Genomic DNA, 25,289 nt, shown 5'->3' on the forward strand with positions numbered 1-25,289 from the left:
TGTGGCCGCGCACACTCGATTTTATAAAATCTGTTTTACAAAACCGGTTTATGCAAATTCGGAATAGTCCCGTAGTGTAGACGTACCCTAGGTCAGGGGTAGGCAACCTATGGCACGGGAGCTGAAGGCAGCACATGAGCTGCTTTTCAGTGGCACTCGCACTGCCCGGGTCCTGGCCACCGGTCCAGGGGACTCTGCATTTTAATTTAATTTTAAATGAAGCTTCTTAAACATTTTAAAAATCTTATTTACTTTACATACAATAGTTTAATTATATATTATAGACATAGAAAGAGACCTTCTAATAACATTAAAATGTATTACTGGCACATGAAACCTTAAATTAGAGTGAATAAATGAGGACTCGGCACACCACTTCTGAAAGGTATTTCAAGCTGATGTTTAGGCAAGGTCGTCTGGCAACTAGGTAACATTCATTAGAACTAATTCAGTTAATGAGTTAGGCGATATTAAATTGCAGGGCTCGTTCCCTGCCCCAGAGCCACTCAGCTCAGCACATCCAGGCTCCTTACATCACCGGGGCCTTGCCCCAGCACCTCTGGCCGCAAGGCGCCTCGTTGAAGCAGTGCCTGTCCTCCTCCTCCCCGTAAAGTGAGCGAGTTTTCACACTACACGGCCCTTCCCAGGCAGCCTCCCGCTCCAGCATTAAGAGCCACTGCTCCCTGTTCCGGAAATGAGTCTGGGCGGCCTTTGCTCGGGAGACTACATAGCCCATCAGCCCCGTGCGCACTTCCGGCGCGTAGTGATGAGTCTCGGGGCGTTGCCGGGGGTGATTGGATGCCGGCTTTGGCGCGTCAGTGTTGTGGGCGGGGAGTGGTGGTGGAGTTTCCCCCTCCCCAGCTCCCGGTAAACCAGAGCCTTGGCTGAGCGAAGATGGCGAAGACCTACGACTATCTCTTCAAGCTGCTGTTGATCGGCGACTCGGGCGTGGGCAAGACCTGCCTGCTGTTCCGCTTCAGCGAGGACGCCTTCAACACCACCTTCATCTCCACTATCGGTGAGGGGCTGGGCGGGAAACGGAGCCGCGGGCTGCCCCGGACCCCCCCCCCCCCCGATCACTTCCCGAGCGGAGCGGAGCCGGGCCGGGCGGGGAAAGGGACACGGGCTGCCTAGGCACCCCCCGATCACCCGTCGTGAGGGGCTGGGCTGGTGAGAGGAGCCCGAACGCGGAGAGCGGGGATGGGGCTGCCACCCCTCACCGTTGTCCTCTTCCTCCTGGTGAGGGGCTTCGCGGAGTGGCGGGGGAACCGGAGCGGCAAGGGAGGGCGGTTGGCTGCCCGAATGCCGCCTGCCCCCGTTACCGCTGTGGGGGCTGGGCAGAGAGAGTCGAGTGGGAGGGGAAGCGGCCCGGGGTTTCCCTCTTGGCGCTGGTTCCCCGCGGGGACAGGCGGGTTCGTGCTGGCCCGGCCGTCGGGCTCGCTGTCATGGAGCGAGCGAGTGCCCGTGAGGTGGGTCTCCGCCTCGCTCGGAGCCAGTCAAGTGCGGGGGAAGCCGGGTCCTTCTGCCCTCAGGGGGGTCGGGGGAGATATGCCAGCCAGGGGCACTTCCTCTGGCGCCGTGGAGCCTTCTGGTCGGGCCGTCCCCTCTCCACGGCATCCCGCAAGCTCGCCTGGCTGTGGCCGCCGGGGGCTCTGCCTGTCGGCGGGAGGCAAGAGGGAGTGAAACTTCCCCCCCTTCCCTAGTCCCCGTTTTTTGGCTCAGCTGCTCAGCCCCTTCTCGGCCGCCTCCTCGGAGCTGGCTCTAGGCTGCGGTTCGCATTATCTCTGGCGAAGTGCATTACCGTGGGCTGCCTTGCTCATCTCCGGCTGCGGCTTCGAGATCGCTATGTGCATTTCCCCCTTGTTTAGCAACTTGACAAGTCATTAGGGAGGTGCCCTTTGCTGAGCTCTCAGCCCAAACCTTGTAGCAGTGACTGGCAGTCTGCTCAAAACATTGAACTTTGCTTGCTTCGTTGTTAAATCAGGAAAATAAGACTTAGGAGTCCTGATCAATGACTAGGGCTCCTGTGTTTGTGTAGCACCTAGCACAATGAACAAAAACTCCCCATACCCCTAAGGAGTTAAATTCTGAGGACAAATTCTGGGCTCTCTAAATGGAGTGGAGACCATAATGGATAAATATAAACTATCCTAGTTCAGTCTTGCAGGAAAACAAATATCTACACCTTCTCCCCCCCCCCCCCCAAAAAAAAACAGTTTCTCTGACACTTACAGTCCTAACTCTTTCTTCAATGTGATCATCCAGTTTTGAATGTAAAATGTTTTCATGTGACTTGAGAAATGACCAACTGTTGACAGTTGTACAAACTCCCTGGACCGTCTTGGTCTCCCAGTAATGGAAATCACTTTAATGGGTTATGATGTTGTAGAAATGCTCTTTAAAATATTGACCGAAGACTGAACTGAAAACAAAATCCAGAACATGACACTAATGGATTTGGGGGAGGCCTTTTCTAGGCTGTTCAGGAGCTGTTCTCATAACTGTTTCCCTGTTGCTTGCTAAATTCTTTGTGATGTGCATATGCAAGTTATCAGGAAATGGAAGAAAACTCAAACTGCTTAAACTGGGTATTGCTCAAGTTGTATTAAAAAACAAACAAACCCCAAAACCTGCTTGATTACAGGGAGTAAACAATGTTAGCAATTAGTAGTCATAGTTGAAGGTGAGTTGATTTTATTAGTTATGGGTAATATTAATAATTGTCTTAGACTTTAGTTCCATAAAAGTAGAGTACATATGAATGTGTATATTGAGTTCCTGAGATTTGGAGTGGCGTTTCTTGTGATTAAAGTTACTGTTTTTTATGTAATGAAGATACTGCCTTGAGAAGTTTTTTCTTTTTTTTAATAAAAGCAGATACTTTTTCAACAGTAGTGTCCTTAAAAACTACTGAGCTATGCATGACTTATCTAATACAACAGACTCTTATGTTAAACATTTTCACATTGACTGTCAGTTTTAAATTGAACAAAGAGAATTTTTATAAGACCTTTACTGTATTAGATGTAAATATGGTGTTACTGAAATATTAGGCTTATGTCCCAATCCTCCAAACACTTAAATTCATGCTTAACTTTATTAATATAAGTAGTCTGATACTACTTGCATGATGAAAGCAAAGATATGCATAATATCTTTACAACTGAAGATTAAATCTTTATGCACATTGCTAGTGCTTGGCAAGATGAAATCCATGCTCATCTGAAAGATTAAAACTTTTTATTTACTGGAGACATAAATAAAGGTGATCTGGAGTGGAGAAACAAAGTTTGTACTCCTTGTGTTTTGTGAATAAAGACAACCTGAAATGTTTTCTACTCTAATGATTCATGTTCTGTTATCCTGGAGACTTGATGTACTGCTGGTGTTATGAGATGCTGGCTATGGAGGAAGTGAATTCTGACTAAGATAGGAGGTAGCCTGAAAGATATTTTTTAGTTAGGATTAATTAACTACCGTTTGGGAGAAAAGATGTCTCTTTTAAAGATTAACACTCTCCCCTTCAGTTAAGGACTGAGAGCAGATAATCAACATCAGAGTCCCAAGAAATCTCCAGAGAAGACTAGACTTTTTTTTTTTTTTTTAGGGGAGGGAGGTTAAAACAAAGCACAAAGGTTATATATTTTTTAAATTCTTTGTGAGGAAGGTAAAAAATTCCTCGTTTCTTCTGCAGCCATCTTCAGAATGTAATCTAAGCAATTCTGTTGACCAATAACAGTTTGATTAGTAAAAGGAGCAAAGAGTCCTGTGGCACCTTATAGACTAACAGACATATTGGAGCATGAGCTTCTCTGGGTGAATACCCACTTCGTCGGATGGCTTTTCTGAAGGTTTTTTTCATTGTGTATTCAGTTGAATAAGAAGGTTTGGTCATAGAAATGTTATTAACAAGCAGCATACTCACCTCCGAAAAACCCATGCACAGGTTAGACACTGAACATATTTTTGTGTTTATAGTTACAGAAAGAACTGGATAAAGTAAATTGAACTGCATTCAGAATTCTCTCACAACCTTTCCTGGTTATACTTCATGGCCTTCTGCTTAGTTCCTTAAAGCTTAAGTGCAATTTCATTGGTCTGCTTTGGATTTTAAAGATACTTTGTATATATGACACTACTTTTCTCTATCTTGCCTACCTCAGCTTAATGTGTTCTTTCCCTCCCTGTTTTTTATTTTGTGTTTTAAAAGGATACTAACTTTAAGTCTCATCAATTTGACAAAGTTACGGGTAGTTTTAAGATCTGCCTCGACTACCCAGTTGATTGGGCTTTTACAATCTCATTTTCCTATTTTTTGTAATTGTTTCCTCCCCTGTTGGTTTATGGAAGACCTCACAGAGGGAAACTGAGTTACTCTAGGGGAAACTGACTATGCAAAGTGCTGACAAATGCCCAAGCAGAATGCTTCATTTTGTGCAGTCTTTCTCTAATCTCAATTGTAGGTCAGTGTTCTAACACCTGAGTGTATGCCGTGTGGTTTTTGCTTGTTTGTTTGTTTAGAACAGTGGTGGGCAACCTGCAGGCTGCATGCAGCCCGTCAGGGTAAGCCGCTGGCAGGCTACCAGACTGTTTGTTTGCACAGCTGCCTGCAGCTCCCAATGGCCGCAGTTCGCCATTCCCAGCCAATGGGAGCTGCGAGGAAGCAGTGTGGGCCTGACCACCGCTTCCCTCAGCTCTCATTGGCCAGGAATGGCGAGCCATGGCCATTGAGAGCTGTGGGCGACTGTGCAAATGTAAACATACGGTCTGGTGGCCTGCCAGCAGCTTACCATGATGGGTTGTAGGTTGCCCACCACTGGTTGAGAACAATGTCCAGACTTCTACTTAAATGGATGGTATCTTCTTAAAAGCTTGCTGTCTGATTTAACTTAATCAGTTCTACAATGCTAAATAACACATCATACATGTAGTGCTGGCCATCCTGAAGGCTCTTGAGTGCAGTGTATAATAAATTGAATTATTTCTCCCATGATTAAAATGCAGCTATTTCAAGGGTGGAACAATACAATGCTGTATGTAAATGGGAGTAAGTTGGGTAAAATGTAGCTACAGGAATTGAAGCTGTCAGAATACTGGCTTCACATGACCTCCAGAAGATGGTATCTCCAACAACATGGTGTCCTAGCATCCATGTTGTGCATGGAATCTACCATAATTTGGAGCACCATCTAATACTACTTGGTGGCACCCTTAGTAGAAATGGGATATGTCTACACTTTGAGCTGGGGGTGTCAGTCCCAGCTCAAGGAGACATACTTGAGCTAGTTCTTATCAGAATGTAGCTGCTATCTGCCCTGAGTGCAAGCCTGCAAGCTGGGAATCACACACACACACCCCTCCTGCTTTGAGTGTAGACATACCCTTACTTAGTCTCTGTTCAAGGACTGAGCTGGAGCTGACTTAATTTTTTAGATCTGACACATCTTGTCTTTTTACTGTATGAATTACCCTTATGCTAGTCCCCATTTGTGCAGGGGTGGGCAGAAGAGGGTTTGGTGAGGTGTTTTGTGTGTGGATTTTTGGTTTTGACTGCATTGTGTTACTCTTTTTAAATTTTTCTTTTCAGCCTCAGATCCATTCCTAGCTATGGAATTCTGCCTTCTCTGTGTCATAGCAGCTTAGGCCTTCCTAGTGCTGTTGCAAGACATTTCTCTGGTTGCTCCTACTGTTTCCTAATCACGACTTAGCAATTTCAGTCACCACCGCATTGGAAGTTATTCGGTCCGATTTTTTTTTTTAAAGTAGCTGAGAAGAAGGTGGGGAATGTGGTAATCCGTCAATTTCATTTCTACCAATTGTAGAATTGAATCACCACTGAAGTTATATGCTTGTGTCCTTGCTGTCTTTGTATGGGCCTTTCAAGACTGAAGGTGCTCTGTTGATGTGCCCAACCCTTGGTTTTATGGATTCCTCTCTCTCTTTCTCCTGCCCACACTGGTGATGGGGTGGGAGGAGGGGAATATACCTCATGCTGAATACAGGTGTTTGCCTGGATGCTTGCAACTTGTGCCCCATATTTCTTGGCTCCCCCCCTTTTTTTCTCTCCCTGACTACAATTGTGTTCATGCTGTCTCTTTACTTAGCTACCTTTTTGTCTTTCTACCTCTTAGAAAGAGGTCCCTTTTCCTCAGTTACTCTAATCATTAGTAGGGCTCCACTCTTCACATCTTAAAAACTTTTTCCTGCAGGGGAAACTCATTGCTAACATGGACTTGTCACTACTACTTCCTTGAGTGGAAACTCTTGCTTTCATACAGAACTAAAAGGGAAGTAAAACTCAGTCAAATAAATTGAGCCAGTTTGCTCAGCCCAACAAGTCAATATAGAAACTTAAATTCCTGTTAAAGCTGATAAAAAGATAATTTATCCAAAATATAGAATATGTAGTTTGCTGGTCCAATTACTGATTCTAGAGTCTGGGCCCTAAAGTGCATACAGTCCTGTTACATAATTTACTTGTGCACAGTATTGAATGACAGTCTAATAGTCTGAAATTCTCTAGCTTGCTGTTTGAGTAGTGCTGGCCAGCAGAACGGGATCCATTTTATTTAGAGTTAGAAAGCTTATTCTTTAGATTTCTCTGGGTTCCTTTCACTCTTTTGTATAACTGGATTTCCACGAGAATAGTAGGTCATCTTTCTCTTGTTTAATAGTGATTACTGATTGCAAAATAAAGTTTTTTACTTTTTATCCAAGATATCAACATGTGGCAAAAAATCATCCAGAGTGTACAGTATCTGATGGTTAGAACCAATTGCCTCACTTTTTTTCTTGGGCTTCATGCTTTAAAAACAGGGCCATCCAGAAAAAATTAAGCACATGTATGCTGACTTTAGCTTGTCAAATTAGTTTAATTCAAAGTATACAAAACTATCCACTTCTTCCTAGAATGAAACTTCAGCCCCTGTAATAGCCTTTAATAGAAACTATTTCAACACATTTTATTGTTAAATTATACCAGACTGAATATTCTAGTACAAGTTAGTGAGGCAGAGTTATGTAAAGAGAGAGTGAATTGTCATAGGCCAAAAAGAGGAAGTGCTGAAGCTTTAATGAAGAGGAAAATTTCAGTTGGGCTATTCTTGATGGCCAGGAGCTTTAGATGGAAAGTTAGACATTGCTGGTGAGATGGTGGAAAGAGACAGTGATGGAAGAACAGGGAAATAATATTCAGGAGTGAGTTGGTGGCAAGAACTTGTAGCTTCTCTTTAAAATTAGGGTTTTTGAAATGAAGGAGACACTGAAACTGTCTGGAGGGGGTGACAAGGTGGTGCTGTTTTTGCATTAGTAAGCTATGTGTGCAGGAGTCCTGAGGAGTAGGACTTGAAGACTGGTCAAAGTGTGAGGAGGTGAAGGCTTGCTTGTGAGAAACAAACAACATTACTGGGGTAGGTTTCAGAGTAGCAGCCGTGTTAGTCTGTATCCGCAAAAAGAACAGGAGTACTTGTGGCACCTTAAAGACTAACAAATTTATTGAAGCATGAGCTTTCGTGAGCTACAGCTCACTTCTTCACGAAAGCTCATGCTTCAATAAATTTGTTAGTCTTTAAGGTGCCACAAGTACTCCTGTTCTTATTACTGGGGTAGTAACAGGCAAATATGTGGCAAGAGGAAGATTCAGAATGATGCTTCAGAGACAAATGTGAGGCCTGAGTCAGCAGGAAAGATGACATTGTGTTGTTTAGGAGACTTCTCTTCGTCAAGAGAAACAGTCTTCCGTGTACATTATAGGTGAATAAACATATTGAGGTTCATAGAGTATTTCACTTGAGCTTTGAATGTTCCACATTGTACATTAATCAGTACAGGGGACATCTTAGGTTGCAATCCTTTTTTATTATTAAAATGACACTACTTTCCCTTTCTATGCTCTACAATAAGAGCAAATCAATGTTGAGTGAAATTGCTTGGTTTGTATTAAAAATAATATTGCCGCTTGGTCTTTGCGTGTTACCCTCAAATAACATGACAGATGTCTAACTGTTTTATCCCCATTTTTAACTGGCAGATGGAGCTGTCTTGGTTATGTGTTGCCTGATTATTTGACCAACAGAGGGGCAGATTGAAGTAGTGCTGGTAGCCTGCTCTGAATAAACAGTTTTTGTTTAAGAATAGATTAACACTTAATGAATTTAGGAACAAATGTGAAACTTGTAGGTTGTTAGCATATGCTATCAGGAAAGTATTGTAAAGCATTAAAAAAGTGATTACTATTATCTAGGCTCCTTAAGTCTTGTTCCTGTTTTAATAACAGTTGAAAATAACAGTTCTGCAGTTTGTCACTTTAAGCTGTCTTTTTAGTGGTGGTATTTGTCTTGACCTGGCTTTCTTTCTTAAAAGTTGGCTGAAGTTCATACTATGATTCACATAGTGAAGAACACATTCTGTGTTTAAAGTGAGGTATTGCTTGATTTTAATCTTTGAGATTGCAGTACAAATTAATATTTATGTAAACATGTAAAATCTCCCGTTGAAGCCTCCATGGATGAACTGTCACTTAACTTTTATCTTCAAAATGTTTCAGTGTTAGATGAGTTCTCACTTGGGGTAAATTGGGAGTAACGCCATTATTTTTAAGAAGTTACATAAGTGTAAAGCTTGTGTGTGAATATAGAGTTGAGCCTCCTTCATTTTAGCTTCTTGACTTTGAACTCAAAATCAAAAAACCCAGATCCTCACATTGGAAGGAGTTCTTTCTTGTCCTTGGAGAATGTAGTAAGGGACTTTGTGGTCCTGGGGTGTGTGTGTGTGTGTATTTTTCCCTAGAGCTTTCTAACAACAGATAACCCTGTTGCATAATGGCCTGTAGGAAGCTTTCATGAACAGCTGTCAAATTCTATACAATCAGATCTCAATTTAAAAAACAATAACAAAAAAACCCTCACAGTTGTAAAGATCACTCCTTCGTTTCTCCCAAGTTGAAACAGCAGAGTATAAAATGACTGGTATTAGTTGCTCAGTGTGTATCAGCAGGCAAAATGCTAACAATGTTAGGAACCGTTAGGAAAGGATAGATAGAAAATATCATACATGCATTATGCATGCAGTTCTGGTCATCCCATCTCAAAAAAGGTATATCAGAATTGGAAAAAGTATAGAGAATGGTATCAGAAATGATTAGGGGTATGGAGGGGAGAGATAAATAGTCCCAGTCTTTTTAATCTTAGAAAAGAGATGTCTATAAAATCATGAATGTTGTGGAGAAAGTGAATAAGGAAGAGTTTTTTACCCATCCACATAACACAGCAACCAGAGGTCACCCAATGAAATTAGTAGGCGGCAAGCTTAAAACAAACATTAGAAAATACTCCTCCTCACAATGCAGAGTCAACGTGTGGAACTCATTGCCAGAGGATGTTGTGAAGGCTAAAAAGTATTACTGGGTTAAGAAATAATTAGATTGGCTATTAGCCAAGAGGGTCAGGGATGCAATCCCATGCTTTGGGTGTTCCTAAATCTCTGACTGCTAAAAGCTGGGACTGAATGACGGGATGGAGGGATCTCTTTCCCTCTGAAGCATCTGGCATTGGCCACTGTTCTCAGAAGATGGGAAACTAGGCTAGATGGACTATTGCTCTGACTCAGTATGACCATTCTTATGTTCTTAACAAGTGTTATTGGGAATCCATTGCTGTTGGAAACTGTGTAATTGATAAGAGTGAAGTCAGTTTCACTCTGTTGTGGCTTTGGCAAGATCTGAGCGAGGTAAAGATGCAGGATTTGATGTTCATTGGGGTTAGTAACCAAAAATGGAGGCCATGAGGGAGTGGTAAAGTAGCAGATATGCCTCGCACAAACCTCTCGCAAGAACTAATGTTTCCATTGGTGGTAGGGATTAGAAAACGTCATCTTCCTGCCAAAAGGGGTTGGAAGGCTGTACAATTCTCACACTGATTAGCTGAAGGCTACAAAAAATAAGTGGTGAAACCCTGGCTCCATAATTTAACTTCCATTGACTTCAATAAAGCAGGATTTCACCTATAGTCTCCAAGGTCAATCCTGATGTGATTCCCAACAACTAGGTTGTATGGCTTTGCTTTTTTACATGAATGGTTTATCTGTATACCCTAGTAGGACACTCTGATGATCATAGGGCTCAGTTAAGGTTTCCAGTGACATGTTCAGCTCTTGGAGATGCAGTGAAAAATGGAGCTACTCCTTTAAAAGGCTGTTGGAGCTAATTAAGTACTGTATTTAATTGTAATACATTTTCAAACAGGCTTATTCCTTTAAACTTCAAGAGATTTGGTGACATGGGTATCTTTCACCCTGACTTGCAGGCTTTCTTTGGGTTACAGTTGTCAGGTAAACTTTGATCATCAGTAGAACTTTAATTCACATTTTGTGAAGATAAACCAGAGAAATAGCTTGTTCAGTGTGATACTGAAACATAAAAGGGATGAGGTTTCCTCTGAACATCTTCACATATTAGTATAAATGGACACAAATCTGATATTAGGAATGGCAATATACAAAAACCTGTAGGAGAAAACTTCAATCTCCCTGGACACACAATAGCAGATTTAAAGGTAGCCATCCTGCAGCAAAAAAACTTCAAAGGACCAGACTTCAAAGGGAAACTGCTGAGCATCCGAAGAAGTGAGCTTTAGCTCACGAAAGCTCATGCTAAAATAAATTTGTTAGTCTTTAAGGTGCCACAAGTACTCCTGTTTTTTTTGCTGAGCTTCAGTTCATCTGCAAATTTGACACCATCAGATCAGGATTAAACAAAGACTGTGAATGGCTATCCAACTACAAAAGCAGTTTCTCCTCCCTTGGTGTTCACACCTCAACTGCTAGAAGAGGGCCTCATCCTCCCTGATTGAACTAACCTCGTTATCTCTAGTCTGGTTCTTGTTTGCATATATATACCTGCCTCTGGAAATTTCCACTACATGCATATGACGAAGTGGGTATTCACCCACAAAAGCTTATGCTCCAATACGTCTGTTAGTCTGTAAGGTGCCACAGGACTCTTTGCTGCTTTTACAGATTCAGACTAACATGGCTACCCCTCTGATAGTTCACATATTAGCTGGCTCCAAGTTGTGGATGTCTTTTATCCTTTGGGAATAAGCTTTTGTGGGCTAAAACCCACTTCATCAGATGGGAGTTGCCTTACCAAGTGGGGGATCAGTGCTAATGAGCCAATTCAATTGAGGTGGAAGTGGCTTATTCTCAGCAGTTGACAAGAAGGGGTGAATACCAAGGGAGGAAAAATCACTTTTGTAGTGCTAATGAGGCCAGTGTAATCAAGGTATCCCATTTCAAACAGTTCACAAGAAGGTGTGAGTATCAGCAGAGGGAAATTTGTTTTTGTAGTGACCCATCCACTCCCAGTCTTTATTCAGGCCTAATTTGATGGTGTCCAGTTTGCAAATTAATTCCAGTTCTGCAGTTTCTCGTTGGAGTCTTTCTGAAGTTCTTTTGTTGAAGACTTGCCACTTTTAAGTGTGTTGTTGAGTGTCCAGAGAGATTGAAGTGTTCTCCTACTGGTTTTTTAATGTTATAATTCCTGATGTCTGATTTGTGTCCATTTATTCTTTTGTGTAGAGCAGGGGTAGGCAACCTATGGCATGTGTGCCAAACACGGCACGTGAGCTGATTTTTTTTCAATGGCACTCTCATTGCCAGGGTCCTGGCCACCGGTCCAGGGGGCTCTGCATTTTAATTTAATTTTAAATGAAGCTTCTTAAACGTTTAAAAAACCTTATTTACTTTACATACAACAATAGTTTAGTTATATATTATAGACTTATAGAAAGAGACAGTCTAAAAATGTTAAAATGTATTACTGGTACGTGAAACCTTAAATTAGAGTGAATAAATGAAGACTTGGCACAGCACTTCTGAAAGATTGACTCCTGGTGTAGAGACTGTCTGGTTTGGCCAGTGTACATGGCAGAGGGGCATTGCTGGCACATGATGGCATATATCCCATTGGTAGATGTGCAAGTGAACGAGCCTTTGGTGGTGTGGCTGATGTAGTTAGGGCCTATGATGGTGTCCCTTGAATAGATATGCAGACAGAGTTGGCAGAGGGTTGGTTGCAGGGATTGTTTCCTGGTTTAGTGTTTTTGTTGTGTGGTGTATAGTTGCTGGTGAGTATTTGCTTCAGGTTGGGGGGGCTGTCTAACCAATTTAACCATTTTGTTGTGCCACCTGTGGTGTTCCAGGATCACTTTACTATAACAAGTTTAATTACAATATGTGATGAACCTTTGGCCTCTTTTCAGGTAGCATTTTGTCTTCTGAGGTCCTAATTTTATTTGAGCCTTATTAAAAATCCTCGTAAAAAGTCCTTGTCAGGAATCTATCAATATGTTTTCTTATGACTGTATATATTTTCGTATATTTCTTAGACAAGAGCTTGACCTTTACAAATGTGGGATATAGAATAATAAGATTTTCATACCCTCAGTTTGACATACTTTATAACCTCAGCTAAGCCAATAGGTGGTTTGGATGGTTCTTCTCTTTATATTGCCCTCATCTACCTGCTTCAGTAACTTTTATTTAAAACTAAAACAAAAACCTAACAGCTCAGAACCAGACATAGGCAGGATTGTTACTGTGAAACTAAAGTTCCCATGGAAATAGTCTCTAAACATTCCCCTGCAGAGTTTGCAAACTCTGCAACTTGGTAGGAGAATATGAGATCCAGAAGTGAAATTAACTAGATAAAACTGAAACATTATGCTGTCTTCATCCTCCCAACTGAGTAAAAAATATAAATGTTGAAGAATTAATTTCTGATTGTAATAATCAGAAACCGTGTGGGTAACATAGGCAAAGAAAACGAGGCGTCCTTGTGGCACCTTAGAGACTAACATGTATTTGGGCATAAGCTTTCATGGGCTAGAACCCACTTCATCAGATGTATGAAGTAAAAGATACAGGAGCAGGTATAAATACATGAAAGGATGTGGGTTGCTTTACCAAGTGTTAAATCAGTCTGAGATAAATCAATTAACAAGGACTCCTGGTTTTTTTTGCTGATACAGACTAACATGACTACCACTGAAACCATAGGCAAAGAAAACAGCTTTTCAAAATGACTTTTAGCCTGTGCTTTTCAAATGTGTCACTTTACTGCTGAGGGAGGAAGCAGACAGGGAATAGGAAGAGTGGACTGGACTTGCAAGCAGTTCTGTTACCAAAAGGTGCTTCGGAGCAATTCTACTTGAGTACTTGCCTAAAAAATGTAAAACAAAGGCTGGTATCTCTGCAGTGATCCTGACTTCAGCTGGCTAGAGGGTGTAGTCAAATTAACTGGTGACTTGGGGTCCAATATATGCCATTCTGATGCAAGAGGCCAGTTCTTGTCATGCCCACTAAAGGATGTGGTTAAATCCTTGATTCAGAAAGCTTTAAAGTTTCTCTGACGCAAAAGTAATTTTCTACAGAATTAAACTTCAAGGCCAGTGTCCTGTGTTCAAGACCTAAAATTTCATGTGCTGCATGCCATCCTGTTTACGCAATGGGCTTTTCTCAGAGTGGAATCTTCATACATTTTATTGAGAGGTCACTTGCATGCATGATTATATTTGAACAATACATTAACTGTTTGAAGCAAGCTGGTTGACTTTGGAATGTTTTATGAAAATTGCATGTCGCATTTTGTAGGGACTACTTCTCTTAATGTTTAAGTTAGTGATGCCATCTTAAAGGGTATTGAGCTAAAAACAATACACCCAAAACAAGCAATCACTTATTTGTTGCTAATGCTTTCGTAAATTATTACAACATAAAAATTTCAGGCTGAGATGACTTCTCCAGTTGCTGTTTGATTACTCTGTTTTGCTCATGAAAATAGACAGCGAAAACAGATTAGCTGCTTTTCCTTTTATAATGCACTAGCATAATGTTGCGGTACCTCAGTTGCAGACACTATGGGGAGTTGTTCAGAGGCCAGAAATCCTGTTTTTCATATGAAACTTCTATTCTGTACATGTTTGTTAAACCACCCTTACCCTAAAACATGTTTTAAAAAGTGTTGCTGAAGGGGGACAGTGAACTTTGACTCATGTCGAGCAAAGTTACAACCAAATGAAAGTTCCTACTGATATTGTGGCTTGCAATTTGAAAGCTGGACTCAGCTTGCTTTCAGTGTCTCAAATTATTTAGTGCAAAGGTCACTCCAAGGTATGGTGTGTGAGCTCTGCTTTCTGCCAAAAGACCTTTTTGGAGAGGTTTCCCTGGCTATGCTCCTTGCTTGGTAACTGAATTTGCTTCTGGATGGGCCTCTCCTGTTCCTCATAGTAGAACACTTGGTACATGCATTCCTTTTGGTAGTGGTCCTGACAGGATCACTGATGTAAATAAGAAGCTGAGCCATGAGACAGTCCACTGAACACTAGATTTGAGATCATGGTATTCTGACCAGTTTATGCTGTAGGTCACTGACATGTAAAAGACTAACAGTTTCCAAGTATACCTTAGGGGAAAATCCTAGTTCTGTGCTGATGGTTATAGACTTAACACAGAAAGTATGTCACTTCCCTTCACTGAAGATAGATTTTTTCCTTTTTCAAACCATAGTAGGATAGCTTCTCTTAGCCAAGGAGACAGGTGCTAGAGGAAGCTACGGCTAGCTTTACTCCATTGTAAGCATTGGTCTGATCTGGTTAATGAGTCTCAAGTGCTTCAGAGTAGGGAATCTTTTCATATTCTACATACACATACCTGCATTCTTTGTCATCTTATCTGAATTGGCCTTAACTATATCTATTTTATGTCTTCCCCCTACTCCACCTTTAACCTTTTTCTCCATGAAGTGGAAAGTTTTATAGTATCTTGCAAGGTGAGATAAATGTGGCTGAATGGGAGGTAGGCTGCCCTCATGGAAAAACTAGTCCACTGAGGGGTTCAAGGCACTGAACCATGGCCATGATCAGGGCTCTTGAAATATCAGCTTCATCAGGCCTCTCTTGTGTTGGCTAGGTGGTAGCTGCTCCATCCACCATCATGTGGGAACCCAGAGTTTTTTTTGTCCTGATTTTCTTGCTGCCCAAGCTCAAAGTGAGATGAAGGGGAGGGAGTGCCTAAAGTTGCTCTTGGCTGACTAGTGCTGATTGTCATTTTAAAGAGCATTTTACTGAGTCCTCCAGAGTATAGAAGTAACAACTATTCTTTTAAAACAAAATACAAGGGGAAAAAACCACCAAAAACATGGGTCCCTAACTTTCAAAAGGCTGAATAACTGGTTGCATTTGTGTCTCAAATGTCTTGCAGATGTTTGGGAGTAAACCCAAATGTTAAAGTTCAAAAGGATTAGACTTTGTTCTTCTGCATTCAGCACTGTATGACGCTAAGATGTTGCAAGTGCACTCCACCCTCACTGTTATACTCTGACCATGCCTCCCATGCTGTAACTTTCTTACATGCCATTTCATTACTCAAAGCCCTGTTAGGATCTAATATAAATGCAATTTTTGTGAGGAGACTTTATTTTATTTTATAGGCCCAGTATATCTTGTGTCCGATAATGAGGCAGAGTAAGATGTTCCCTAAAACTTTCCTTTTAATACAACTTAGTTGATGCTTCTGAGAATGTATCAAAACTAGGGTAATATATATCTGCTTCAGAGAGTCTAAATTGGAGCAGGCATGTACTCTTTCCTTACAGATTTCCCTTTAAGGAAATGAAGCAGACATCCTCAGCTCTTTAGAAATGGTGTGAGGAGTGCATGTAGCAAGTAATGCATTCTTGAATATCTTGTTGTCCAGAGAGCAACACAACTGGCTGTCTGGTGCTTGGAATCTGATTGGAAGGTATTAGAACTTCTTCTTCGAGTGATTGCTCCTATCCATTCCATTGTAGGTGTGCGCGCCGCGCGTGCACGGCTCTTCGGAACATTTTTAGCCTAGCAACTCCGGCGGGCCGGCTGGCGCCCCCTGGAGTGGCGCCGCCATGGCGGCGCATATATACCCCAGCCGGCCCGTCCGCTCCTCAGTTCCGTGCTTGGAATCTGATTGGAAGGTATTAGAACTTTTCAACTGTCTCCCAAAAGACTCGTGTGTGTATAATCATGCAGATACATCTGCACATGATTAGTACTCCTGCACTGAGCAAGGCATGTAAATTAGAATCTGCTTAGGGTTTAGCGTTGCTTACTTGCAACTCTTCAAAGTATAATTAAAAGCAAATGTCACTGGCAGCAGTTTGTTCTGAGATTCATGCTTTAGTAATATGTTGAAAGAACAGGAGTACTTGTGGCACCTTAAAGACTAACAAATTTATTTTAGCATGAGCTTTCATGGGCTGCAGCTCACTTCTTCGGATGCATAGAATGGAACACACAGACGGGATATTTATACATACAGAGAACATGAAAAGGTGGAAGTATGCATACCAACAGGCAGAGTCTAATCAATTGAGATGAGCTATCGTCAGCAGGAGGAAAAAAAACTTTTTGAAGTGATAATTAAGATGGCCTATAGAAGGTGTGAGGAGAACTTAACATAGGGAAATAGATTCAATTGGTGTAATGACCCAACCATTCTCAGTCTTTGTTTAGGCCACAGTTAATAGTATCTAGTTTGCATATTAATTCAAGTTCAGCAGTTTCTCTTTGGAGTCTGTTTTTGAAGTTTTTTTGTTGCACAATTGCCACCTTCAAGTCTGTCACTGAGTGGTTAGAGAGGTTGAAGTGTTCTCCCACTGGTTTTTGAATGTTATGATTCCTGATGTCAGATTTGTGTCCATTTATTCTTTTGCGTAGAGACTGTCCGGTTTGGCCAATGTACATGGCAGAGGGGCATTGCTGGCACATGATGGCATATATCACGTTGGTAGATGTGCAGGTGTACGAGCCCCTGATGGCGTGTCCGATGTGATTAGGTCCTATGATGGTGTCACTTGAATGGATATGTGGACAGAGCTGGCATCGGGCTTTGTTGCAAGGATAGGTTCCTGGGTTAGTGTTTATGTTGTATGGTGTGCGGTTGCTGGAGAGTATTTGCTTCAGGTTGGGAGGCTGTCTATAAGCGAGGACTGGCCTGTCTCGCAAGATCTGTGAGAGTGAGGGATCATCTTTAAGGATAGGTTGTAAATCTTTGATGATGCGCTGGAGAGGTTTTAGTTGGGGGCTGTAGGTGATGGCTAGTGGTGTTCTGTTATTTTCTTTTTTAGGCCTGTCCTGTAGTAGGTGGCTTCTGGGTACTCTTCTGGCTCTGTCAATCTGTTTTTTCACTTCAGCAGGTGGGTATTGTAGGTTTAAGAATGCTTGATAGAGATCTTGTAGGTGTTTATCTCTGTCTGAGGGATTGGAGCAAATACGGTTGTATCTTAGAGCTTGGCTGTAGACAATGGATCGTGTGGTGTGTCCGGGATGGAAGCTGGAGGCATGTAAGTAAGTATAGCGGTCAGTGGGTTTCCGGTATAGGGTGGTATTTATGTGACCATCGTTTATTAGCACAGTAGTGTCTAGGAAGTGGACCGCTTGTGTGGATTGGTCTAGGCTGAGGTTGATGGTGGGATGGAAATTGTTAAAATCACAGTGGAATTCCTCGAGGGCTTCTTTTCCATGAGTCCAGATGATGAAGATGTCATCAATGTAGCGCAGGTAGAGTAGGGGCGTTAGGGAACGAGAGTTAAGGAAGCGTTGTTCTAAGTCAGCCATGAAGATGTTGGCATACTGAGGGGCCATGCGGGTACCCATAGCAGTGCCACTGACTTGAAGATATATATTGTCCCCAAATGTGAAATAGTTGTGGGTGAGGACAAAATCACAAAGTTCAGCCACCAGGTTAGCCGTGATATTATCGGGGATACTGTTCCTGATGGCTTGTAGTCCATCTTTGTGTGGAATGTTAGTGTAGAGGGCCTCCACATCCATAGTGGCCAGAATGGTGTTTTCTGGAAGATCACTGATGGATTGTAGTTTCCTCAGGAAGTCAGTGGTGTCTCGAAGATAGCTGGGAGTGCTGGTAGCATAGGGCCTGAGGAGAGAGTCCACATAGCCAGACAATCCTGCTGTTAAAGTACCAATGCTTGAGATGATGGGGCGTCCAGGATTTCCAGGTTTATGGATCTTGGGTAGCAAATAGAATACACCTGGTCGGGGTTCCAGGCATGTGTCTGTATAGCTCTGTTCCTGTGCTTTCTCAGGGAGTTTGTTGAGCAGATGGTGTAGTTTCTTTTGGTAATCATCAGTGGGATCAGAGGGTAATGGCTTGTAGAATGTGGAGTTAGAGAGCTGCCTAGCAGCCTCTTGTTCATATTCCGACCTATTCATGATGACGACAGCACCTCCTTTGTCAGCCTGTTTGATTATGATGTCAGAGTTGTTCTTGAGGCTGTTGATGGCATTGTGTTCAGCACGGCTTAGGTTATGGGGCAAGTGATGTTGCTTTTCCACAATTTCAGCCCGTGCACGGTGACGGAAGCAATCTATGTAGAAGTCTAGTCTGTTGTTTCGACCCTCAGGAGGAGTCCATGTAGAATCCTTTTTATTATAGCGTTGGTAGGAAGGATTCTGTGGGTTAGTATGTAGTTCAGAGGTGTGTTGGAAGTATTCTTTGAGTCGGAGACGGCGAAAGTAGGATTCTAGGTCACCGCAAAACTGTATCATATTCGTGGATCTGGAAGGACAAAAGGAGAGTCCCCGAGATAGGACAGATTCTTCTGCTGGGCTAAGAGAATAGCTGGAAAGATTAACAATATTGTTGGGTGGGTTAAGGGAGCTACTGTTGTGGCTCCTTGTGCCATGTAGCAGTTTAGACAGTTTAGTGTCCTTTTTCTTTTGTAGAGAAGCAAAGTTTTTGTTGTAAATGGCTTGTCTAGTTTTTGTAAAGTTTGTCCATGAGGAAGTTTGTGTAGAAGGTTGGTTTTTCATCAGAATATCTAGTTTAGAGAGTTCAGTCTTAATCTTCCCCTGTTTGCTGTATAGGATGTTGATCAGGTGGTTTCGCAGTTTCTTTGAGAGTGTGTGGCACAATCTGTCAGCATAGTCTGTGTGATATGTAGATTGTAATGGATTTTTTACCTTTACTGCTGAACTTGAATTAATATGCAAACTAGATACTATTAACTGTGGCCTAAACAAAGACTGGGAATGGTTGGGTCATTACACCAATTGAATCTATTTCCCTATGTTAAGTTCTCACACTTCTATGGGCCATCTTAATTATCACTTCAAAAAGTTTTTTTTCCTCCTGCTGACGATAGCTCATCTCAATTGATTAGACTCTGCCTGTTGGTATGCATACTTCCACCTTTTCATGTTCTCTGTATGTATAAATATCCCCTGTCTGTGTGTTCCATTCTATGCATCCGAAGAAGTGAGCTGCAGCTCACGAAAGCTCATGCTAAAATAAATTTGTTAGTCTTTAAGGTGCCACAAGTACTCCTGTTCTTTTTGCGGATACAGACTAACACGGCTGCTACTCTGAAACCTAGTAATATGTTGGAGTGTGCTATAATCTTGCAGAATTCAAACCTGCCCACTTAAGAATCAGCAAAAAATATTAACTGTATTGTGAACATACTTTGACTTTCAGAAGAATCTAAACTATCATTAGTATTACTGCTGAATAGCACTGATTTATGTGCACATCTAACAATTGCTTGCTGTCACGAAAAGGCAGAACCTGTAATGAGCATATGTCCTCGAAGTATTTTTTTCATCAAGAATTCTACAACAATATTCTGTCTCCAATCTATTGTGATCTTAAAAGTGAAGAGTGGGAAGAGAACATACTTGATTATCTTTGAACAGCTGACTTAGACAAAATCCACAACCTCATTTCTATCACTGCCACTGTAGTAGGTTGATAGACCCTCAGTAGCCCCAGGGCCGGCTCCAGACACCAGCTTATCAAGCAGGTGCTTGGGGCGGCAACTCCGGAGCGGGGTGGCACTTTCAGGTATTTGGCGGCAATTCGGCAGAGGGTCCCTCACTCCCACTCGAAGCGAAGGACCTCCCGCTGAATTGCTGTAGATCGTGATTGTGGCTTTTTTTTTTTTTTGGCTGCTTGGGGCGGCAAAACCCCTGGAGCCAGCCCTGGTAGCCCTCTTCCCAGCTAATTTCCTTAGAGGTCTAGATTGGTAGATTTATGGTGTTCACATGCTAAAGTAGTGGGTGACCTTTTTTAAATAAAGAAATAAAACCTAAATAGGTTAGGCTGGGTAGCTTTTTGCTTCTCCTTAAAGTAGGCCCAAAGCTTAGATCTACCTTTAAAAGTTGTTTAATTTTACATTGCCAGTATTGTACTACAAGTGGTAGAGTTCTTCAGCTGTAACTTGATGCCATACAAAAGCTGGGGGTAGAACCCTTCAGGGTGCTGTGTTTGTGCATGTACCTTTTCTCGTACTGTGCTCTGGTTCTGAGCAGGCCCATACAACAAGCTAATAATCTTGCTCTCCTGAAAAGCTCCAAGACTTTTTTGTAAATTTCACTCTGGCTGCTTACAAGAGCCAAAGGAACACAAGAAAGCTATGCTAGTTGCACCATGTTCCCCCCCCCCATCTCCCTCCCCTCCCCCCAGTAAAAATATGCTGACTTAAAGTGCAAATACTCTAAACTTAAAATTAAGTGAAAACTTCCAATTTTGAATGGAAATGCAACTCACTAGAGCCCAAATTCTGTCTGAAGCCTTAAGATGGGACTCTGGCAAGTCAGGATCTAAGTCTCAAATCCCAGTGGCCCGTGAGCCTCCTCAATGTGGTCCGCGGGGCTCCAGCAGTTTTGGGGCCAGGTCTCTCCGTTGGCCCCACCTGCTGCCCCCAGGCACTCCCCCTCAGGAGCCCCAGCAGTGCAGTGGAGCTGAGCGGCATGTGCTTGCTCACTCCAGTGGCTGCCAGCCCCTCCGTGCAGCCCAGGGACAGGGCAGGGCTGTGCCTCCATGTGCTGCCTCTGTCCCGAGCGCCCCTGCGGCCAATGGGACGTTGCTGGGGCGGTGCCTGGGGGCAGAAGTGCGTGGAGGCCACCTGGCCTGCCCTGCCTTGGAGCCCCAGGTAAGGGTCGCACCCCCAACCCCCTTCCAGAGCCCACACTCCCTCCCCACATACCCCCTTCCCCCACACACCCCCAGCCCCCAAACTCCCTCCCAGAGCCCAACCTCTCACTCCTGCACCCAAACTCCCTCCCAGAGCCTGCACCCCAATCCTCTACCCCAGACCTCCTTCCCCACCCAAACTCTGGCCCAGAGCCTTAGGCAGGTGGGGGATGGAGTTTTTTTTGGAGGGAACGGGTTCTGGGTGGCATGAATGACATTGGCTCTCTGGGAGGATTTGAGGACTGGCACTGGCCCTAAGGTAAATTGAGTTTGAGACCCCTGATCTAAGTGGTAAGGAAATCTTGTGTGTTCAGGAGCTTGTACAGCTTTTTAAAAAAATCACTCAAGGCTTGCTGCCTTCCAGTCAAACAGCAGTGGATATTTCTCCTCTTGTTAATGGTTCTGATTTCCTGTTTCAGTAAGTCTTACAAACTTGCTGGTGTAGGTATCCCTTGTTTGCTGTTACTGCAGTTTCTCCTCCTGTTGTGTTCCTCTGGGTGGCCCAAAAGTGACTGCTTGTCCTATTTATTAACAGGAGACGGCAAGCCTTGTCTTCCTCTGCCTTCTCAACCCTGTCCTAAAAACACAAAACACACACTTGAGGGCAAGGCTATACAAAGACCAGAGACCCCTGAGGGGTGAAACAGTGTTAACTTGGAGGCTGCTGTGTGGACTTGGATCATAGTGCTGTCACATCCCTTAAAGGGGAAGGCAGCTTTCTATTTTGAGACTCGGTTCCCCTCTTGTAATTTCCCATTTATTGCGGCCCATATTCTCTGGTAATAGGCAGTAGAGCATTGCTGCCCTTCATACTGGGGAAACTCCCACTGAAAAGTCCTCTTAGTTTTTCTGGTCTATAGTCTGTCAATTGACATTTTCAGAAAAATAAGGAGAGAATGGTCTGAGAATGTATAACAAGAATCCTAATAGAATTGTCAAACTGCCTATTTAAAAGGCTGGGGTTGCATTTATATGTACATCTCATGCGTGACGATCTAATGGATTTTACTTGGAGAAGCAATGATATGAAGTCCATAACCAACTTCTAATATTAGCTGTGCATGGGATGTTAATTCAGCACTAAACCTACACATTGTTAATCTGTGGAAATCCCAAAGGGAAGTTCTTAACTGAGTTTCTAGTCTAGCCATGATGGCCATCCTAAATGTTCCATGATACACCTATTATGTAACAGCAGTATATTGAGTTACACTAGCTACTTGACTGGAACTGCTGTTGCTGCAGCTGGAGTTCACAGGAGCATCCTGTAAAAGCTGTACCCAGAGGCACTAGCAGTTCATGGCGAACAGCTAATAACAGGACTTGATAGATATTTAACCTAACTTCCCTTCCCTTTCCACTACAGTGGCTGTGTGTGTTTATGCAGTTGAGGTCCTCACCCAAAAACAAATAAAATGCCATCCTCACGTATGCTGTAGTTCAGATATGCTGTTGGTTGTCACTGTTGAAGGCTTTTATTTCTCTTAAACGAAGGATGCTTTCATAGTCCTTTCTGACCAGGCAGCTTGGAAATAGTTACCGCTCTAAATAGCTGTGTCATATTCTGCCATTTACAATTTTGCTATATACTAGGATTCTGAGCAAGCACTGTGCAGTAGTTGAGCCTTGAATATTTAATCAGTAAATCAAAAACTGGTTCCTCACTGCTTCCATGCAGATGGTTGGCAGTTACATGGACACTTGTTTCTGCTACACCAACTTGCCAAGAAGTAAGTATTGGCTCTTTAAATATCTAACACATTAGGTGCTAGGAGTTTCTTGGGCATGTATCCCACTGCTAGAAATGGGAAGCATTGTGACTGTTTACACTATGTAGCGTGTAGGTCAGCATACACCATGACAGATGGGTGCAGTTTCCCTGCATCATTGAAGGTTCCATTTCCTGACAATACTGACTTCCTATAAAGACTGCACCAAATAGTAAATGCGTGATTACTAAATGTGAATACTCTGTAGATTTGTTGAAATAGGAAACTAAGGATTAAATCAGCTTGAGTAAAGAGCAGACTGAAAACTGATGTGGCGTTTTCACAGGATATGCTCCAGCTGCTGTGATGCTAATGGTGAACTATATGAAATATTAGCATGAGCTACTAGATCGTTAGCTTTGATCCACAAAAATGTAAAACCTCAAATGTTGCATGTTGCTCCCCTGTGACTTTTCTGGAGGGGGTGTGTGAACTTCTTCTGATTTTTCTTTTTGATTATTTGAGGACTGGGCTCCTGCAGTTCCTCTTGCTGCGTGCAGATCTAAGGCAGGTGCTAACCTAGAAAAGGTTTGCCGTCTGTACTAGCAAACCTTGCTAGTGTAGCTGCAGCTTAAACTGATTCCCTGAGTGAAATAAGCTATACTGGCACAAGCACTTTTATGCTGGGGTAATAACTGCACCTTCATTAGGGCTTTAGTTGCTATAAAAATCATACCCCAAATGACATTACTATACTAGTAAGTTTATAGTGTAGACCTGGTCTACTGTACTTGGAGTGTGTCTGCAGTATCAAGTGGAAACAAGAGTTCGGCCTTTGTCATTTAAGGGGTTACATTCTCCCAGTCATGGGATTTGACTAGCACTTCAGAGTTATCTTTCATGTAATAGTAATGACAAATTAATACAAAGCCTTCTCCACTCCAATTAACTTATTGAATAGAAAGAGTTGGATTGAGGCTGGCTGTTTTTGTTTCACTGCCTTACCCCCGTTGAAAGCGTTACACAACTTCTTTAAAGATAAACTGCAAAGGAAAAAGAATTGTACCCCCTTGTTTGGTTGTGGAAATATATCTGTGATTCAGCTTGATGCTATCAAAGTCAACCAGGCCCCCAAATCTTGTATAATTCCCCCAAAGGAAGGAAAGGGATGTTACCACATTGCCTGAAACTTGGGCTGAACTTGGGCTCAGTGGATCAAGATATCTACTTTTCTAATCCCTTACTTGGGATAAATATGATGGCATGGAATCCCAAAGTAATATCAATCCTCACTCTTCTCTGCTCCAAATCTGAAAGGCTTGTCCAGAGGTGTTGGATTTTCTTCTAGTTAAGTTTTGGCTGGCCTGTGTGGTAGGGAGCTTATTATTCCTGCAATAAATACCCTGTTCTACAGGAAAAGTTGATATGCCTAGCTCTGATGGAGTTCTTCATCTGCCAATCTCAAAGCACTTTCCAAAGATCATTAACCCTATTTGACAGAAGGAGAATAACAGGCCTGGAGGTGAAGACTTGCCCAAGATCACCCAGCAGAGCAGTGGCATGTGTATACCAAACATGTTTTTCTTTAAGGCTGTGTAACATTACATATTGTATTTTAGAGCTGAAGCTGTTATGTGCCCCCTTTCAGTTGCAGCATTGCTTTGTTTATCTCTGGTTACAGTTTAAAAAAGTGTAGGGAATCTTCCAAAGAGGTTTTTTTTATTTCCAGTGGATGGAAGTGTGTGTGTGTGTCTGTAAATCTGCTGTTACTGAAATGAAAATGTGGTTTGTTTTTTTTTAAGTGTTGGTATGTCAGCTATGAAATGTTGTTAGAGCCTCAGCTATGTTACGCCATCACCTGACTTCAGTAACCAAAGTGCTGCACATGCTTAGCTATGCAGTGTATACAGCAGGAAGTGGTAGCACATGTCACTAGATCGACACTAAATGGGTGCAGCTCACCACTTCCTGTTACTGTAGTGAAGAACAAAGGAAATGTCAGTGTCTAGTTCACTTTAGCCTCTCAGAATGCTGCAGTCACTTATTTGATTTTTTTTTTCACTTTTCATTGTAATTGTGAGGCTCATGGTTTTTCTCACTACCTGTTGTTCCTTGTTTTTAGATTAACATTTTTCACTTTTGTGCAGATACATTTAACATGGTCTTTTTTTTTTTTTTTGGATTCTGTGGAGCTGTTCTGTGCCAAGAAATCCTGAGTTTTAGAGTAGGTCAGATTATGGTTGTATAAAGCTTTTCATAGTACATGGGGAAAATACTAACCATAAGAGAATATCCAGTGTTCACCAGAGTGGATTAGGGCACACAGTGTGCTTGGTTTGCACGGGTAACATATGCCATTCCTCAGGAAACCTGCCCCTTCTGGGGCTTTATTTGAAACATCTTAAACTCAGTTCTTGTTGGTGTGGTGTTTTGTTTCTTGTGCATTGTGAACTAATGATTTTAAACCACACTAGTTTCAGAACCTTTTTTTTTTTCTTTGCATGACCATTGTTATAATTAGCATTAAAACTTCAGGCCTAGAGATGATGAATAAGGAAC

General features: G+C 42.4%; 1 protein-coding gene across 2 annotated transcripts in view; it reads left to right on the forward strand.

Moving 5' to 3' along the window:
* The first annotated feature begins 751 nt into the window (after positions 1–751).
* RAB8B (RAB8B, member RAS oncogene family) overlaps positions 752–25,289 on the forward strand; it is a 44,374-nt gene continuing 19,836 nt past the window's right edge. The window contains exon 1 of one of the 2 annotated variants that reach the window (XM_044980227.1): positions 752–1,018. In XM_044980227.1, the coding sequence (XP_044836162.1) occupies positions 895–1,018 (124 nt within the window). In that variant the 5' untranslated portion in view covers positions 752–894. Of the gene's footprint in view, positions 1,019–22,699; positions 22,752–25,289 lie in introns of those variants that run through there. The other variant, XM_044980228.1, reaches the window with a different exon arrangement.

The sequence above is a fragment of the Mauremys mutica genome, chromosome 11 (assembly GCF_020497125.1).
Source record: "Mauremys mutica isolate MM-2020 ecotype Southern chromosome 11, ASM2049712v1, whole genome shotgun sequence".
Lineage (NCBI taxonomy): Eukaryota > Metazoa > Chordata > Testudines > Geoemydidae > Mauremys > Mauremys mutica.